General features: G+C 50.2%; 1 protein-coding gene and 1 pseudogene across 1 annotated transcript; one reads left to right on the top strand and one right to left on the bottom strand.

Moving 5' to 3' along the window:
- LOC136642545 (5S ribosomal RNA) lies at positions 1–117 on the top strand (annotated as a pseudogene).
- Positions 118–1171: 1054 nt separating this feature from the next.
- On the bottom strand, positions 1172–3714 carry LOC136638699 (leucine-rich repeat neuronal protein 1-like). The gene is made up of 2 exons (XM_066612734.1): positions 1884–3714; positions 1172–1607 (listed from the first exon to the last, which is right to left on the bottom strand). Exons 1-2 carry the CDS (start codon positions 3712–3714, stop codon positions 1192–1194), a joined length of 2247 nt encoding a protein of 748 aa, XP_066468831.1. The 3' UTR covers positions 1172–1191.
- Positions 3715–4457: the final 743 nt, after the last annotated feature.

The raw sequence follows: 4457 nt of genomic DNA, 5'->3' as shown, positions 1-4457 counted from the left end.
GGCAGTAACTGTTACCCTGCACATGCCCGATCTTGTCTGATCTCGGAAGCTAAGCAGGGTCAGGCCTGGTTAGTACTTGGATGGGAGACTGCCTGGGAATACCAGGTGCTGTAGGCTTATACCATAGTCTTTCGAGACTGAAGGTTGCCAACCATGGACCCAACATAGGGGCAGCGAAATGGAAGCATCTTGTCCGCTTCACTCTCCTTGCTCCAACTGACTCTGGTGAAGGGAAGGGGCCACTTTACACCAGCATTCAGGCACCAAAAAAACTTAGCATTTTGCCCCCCTCCAGGAACTCCAATGATTGCGACAATGGAGGTACCTCTAGTAGCAAATGTTGCCCATCTTCAAGCAAGGAGCGGGGTTTGGCTGATATTTCCTAGCAACCAGCAAGGAGCAAGTGACAACACATAGATGGCTGAATTTGAATCAGGGATTTTCAGGGCATGGTTCAGAGCCCAGAACCTGTTTTCAATGTCATGTCTTACCCCAGTGGGGAATGTGAATTATGTGAAAATGAGGTAGCCTCTGAGCACACACAGTCTGCCTTCTCTTTACCACTCAGGAAATGCTACCAGCCTTCACATGGCTGGAATAAGAGGGAAAGGCTTCCAGGTTGTAGCACAGGGCTGCCACATAGGCCTGTGTCCCAGTACTTCTCAGATTTGAAACTGAAGTTTGCAGTCCATGCCAGTGGGAGAACCAGGCCTGTTACATCCCAAAACGTCCACTAGAGGGGAGCATCTTAACCTTCTTTGGAAAAGTGATGTGTGTTTACATTGGGTAAGACAGATTCATTTCATTTCTGCAGGAGGATGTTCGGTGGCAGTTTCAAAACAATACAAAACACAACCAAATACTGTCAGTGTTCTCCAACTCAACAACTTTATTCAAAACTTTTTTTCCTGCCCCCCAGGGGCTACACTGTCCCAGGGGGTCTGACCATCCACCTGATACTCCCCTCCCTATTTGGCTATGACTACACAGTGAGACCTGGGTCAAAAAACATCCAGGGTCCTGGTGCTCTCTACGTGGTGGAGTGCGTGCGCATGAGTGTGCAAATGGGAAAGGTGGGAGGCGAGGACATGATCGGGAAGACCCACTCTTATACCCTAAAATCCATGGGGAGGGGAGGTTTTCCTGCTAATGGTTGGATTAAGAGGTGTGTCTGCCCACTTCATCTCTAAGTCATGGCTGTTGCCATAGATAGGTCTTGGAAGTGTCAATCTGACCAGGAGGGGGCGGCTGCAGAAGGGTGTGCCCCACTGTAGAAGGTGGAGGAGGAGTTGGTGTGGGTGGAGCTAACTGGGTAAGTGGAGCCATTGGCATGGGCAAATCTCCCTCAGCATCCCACAAGCTGATCAACGGAGGGTAGACCTCATTGAGCGGAATAGCAGCTGCATGCTGCATGTACTTCTTGAGCGAGTGGCGACACCCTTTTTCCTTAAGCCGTCGTGAGGCACAGAGAAGTAGGAGGATGGCACTCAGAGCCGCTAACAATGAGCCAGTAACGGCAGCCAGTGCCGCACCACCTGCCCACCCTCCCATCAGCTCCACAGACAGTGAGGCCTCCTTGGTGGTGACATTAAGGCAGGAACGTTGTGTGTGGGGCAGCTGCAGAACCGGTGGAGGAAATGTGGAGGTTGCCAAAAGATCTGTAGGGGATGCTGAGGAGCCTTTGGGAGTTGCTAAGGAAACCAAGGTTGCTAAGTGACCCATGGGAGATGTTGTAGAACCTTTGAAGGTTGCCAAGGAACCCAGAGAAGACACAGAAGCCCCCGTGGTTGCTAAGGCTCTTTCAAAAGAACTCCCAGAAGATGCTGAAGAGCTTGTGGAGGTTGCCAGCGATGGGGGAACATCCATATGAGCACCAGCCTCTGAAGACTTGGGGATGGAGGACATGACAGTAAGGCAGATTTCATAACGGGTAGCAGGCTGCAGGTGTGTGAGATTGAACTCCCGGATACCCACAGGAACCCGTGCTGTGTAGCTCAGGTGGGGGTTGTGGATGCGCATGGTGGCCGATGACCATGATGGAAGAGGAGGAGGTGGATGGGGTGTGGCTGACTCACCATCTCTCTCGTTCTCCTGTCCTGTGAAGGACGTCGTCCACTCCACCACCACAAAATGTGACTGTACCTTCTTAGCAAGGACAAGCAGTCTGGCAGGGGCAACAACAGACCTTTCTCCAATCACAGATAGGACCGTGCTCCGGCTGGTAGAACCCAGTCCATTCCATGCCACACAAGTGTAGATTCCTGAGTCTGCTGGGTTAACTGTGCTTATCTCTAGGGTTCCCCCTACTCTCAAGCGGAGCCTCCCTGTCTTTGCAGTCACTTTTTCCCCAGAGGGTGATATCCAATGGAACTGGGGTGGTGGTTCTGAGCTGGCTTGACAATCCAAGGTTATTGTTGAGCCTAACAACACCTCCACCTGCTCAGGCAGGTCCTTGGAGGAGATTTCTGGCAAGCAAGTTTCCCCGATGCTGCTTTTCAATGCTTCTTGAAGCTGATGCCCAGCAGCAACTGAGGGCAAGGTGCAGAGAGTTGTTTGGGCCTCAACCAACTGGATGTGTCCTATGGCTAATGGTTCCCATGCCTCTGGGCAATCACAGCGCAGTGGGTTTCCATAGAGACTGATCTCAGCCAAAGCTGGCAAGGTCCCTATCAGACCAAGGGGGAGGAGGCTGAGGGCTGAATTGCTTGCCAGAAGAGTGCGAAGAGCCGGCACCCCCTGGAAGGCACCTGGGTGCAAATAAGAGAGACGTGGGTTGTTGCACAGCTCCAGTTTGGCCAGCTCTGGGAGATTTTCAAAAGCACCTTTGTGAATGCCTGTGAGTTCCTTCATGCCATTGAGGCTTAATTCCTCCAAATGCAGCATGTCCTTGAATTCCCCTGCCTGTATTTCTGAGATGGGGTTCTTGTTGAGATCCAAGAATTTTAAGAGAGGCAGACTTTTCAGTGCCTTGGTGGGGACATGTGTCAGATGGTTATCATAGAAGGACACACTCTCCAGGTAGTCCAGACCTTGGAAAGCATCAGTAGGTACTTGGTGCAGTTCCATCCCAGCCAAGACAAGGCTGTGAAGCCGTCCCAAGGGCTGGAAGCTGCCACCCTGTAACTGAGAGATGGGGTTCTCTCCAATCATAAGGATCTCCAAATTGGGGAGTGAGAGAAACCAGCGGTGGTCAATGGCACGGAGATGATTGGCGTTGAGGTGCAGCCGGAGCAGGTTGGTCAACCCAGCAAACGCCAGTGGCTCAATGCAGGAGATGCGGTTGTGATTTATGTAAAGTTCCTCGAGTGAGGCAAGGTCACCTAAGCAGTGATCAGGCAGTTCCTCCACCTGGTTTTCTTCTAAGTAAAGAGTAATGAGGTGTGAGAGGTTAGCCAATCCAGCATCGCTGATTCTGGAGAAGTGGTTTTGGGAGAGGTCAAGCTCTGTCAAATTGGACAAGTGCTGGAGCTCTCCATTGACCCTGGATATCTTGTTGCTCTGCAGGAGAAGAACCTGGGTGTCTGAGGAGAGATTGCCTGGCACACGGGTTAGCAACAAGTCATTGCAGTCCACTGTACGGGCCTCATGGTAGACAGACTGTGGGGTGAACCATGGGCGAGTCTCACAGACGCACTGTGGGGGGCAGGTGTGAGGAGTAGACAGTGACCTCTTCAGCAGCAGCAGCAGCAGAGCACAGAGTGAGAAACTGGACATCATGCCCTTCCCAGATGAATCCCCTGAACCACCAGCAGACTGGGGTCTAGCTGGGTGGTGGTGGTGCGGAAGACAAATTGGATCTCTTAGATATTGATCTATGACAGCCCACAAAGCAAGGACATTTCTGGAAGAGAAAAAAGACAATGGGTTAGATAAGCAAGTGGGGGGTATGTATGGACTCTGAAACAGAATTTGGCATCCTCACAGCACAATCCTGTGTGTGTCAACTCAAAAGAAAGTCCCATTGTGTTCAATGGAGGCTTACTCCCATGAAAGGTTGGGTAGGATTGCAGCCTCAGTCCATAGGGGGGCCGTGACAGTGCTAACCACCTCTAGTACCCATTACTCATTTGGTTGCTGAGTGGATATCTGCCCTCTATGCTCTGAAATACTGCTGCAGCTTGACTGCTTCCCCTGACTAATTTGTTCCCCCAATGGCTCAATGATACATGTTAGGATTTTGCTTTGTTTTTATTTAATTTATTTATCTACTATTTAATGTAGAAATTAATGCTTTGATGTTTTTCTGTCTACCTGCTGTGATACTTTGACTCAGAATCATTGTGGGCCCCAAGAAATTATCAGTGAGAAAGGCTTTGCACATATGGAATCCCCACAGTTGTTAATCATAGTAGTATTTTAAATTTGCCTTAGCCCTAGGCTGTCACCACAGTTATGAAGTACAATAAAAATGCAAAGAATACACATATGCGATCATAAAATAACATTAATGGTATCAC

Source organism: Tiliqua scincoides, chromosome 2 (genome assembly GCF_035046505.1).
Source record: "Tiliqua scincoides isolate rTilSci1 chromosome 2, rTilSci1.hap2, whole genome shotgun sequence".
In the NCBI taxonomy this organism is placed as follows: Eukaryota; Metazoa; Chordata; class Lepidosauria; order Squamata; family Scincidae; genus Tiliqua; species Tiliqua scincoides.
The sequence above is the reverse complement of the archived record's forward strand: the minus strand, read 5'-3'. Positions and strand labels throughout refer to the sequence as shown.

Coding starts and splice junctions, on each gene's coding strand:
- LOC136638699 (XM_066612734.1), bottom strand. CDS start 3,714: ATGTCCAGTTTCTCACTCTGTGCTCTGCTGCTGCTGCTGCTGAAGAGG. Junction 1,608..1,883: donor GTCCTCCATCCCCAAGTCTT/CAGAGGCTGGTG, acceptor AGCTGCCCCACA/CACAACGTTCCTGCCTTAAT.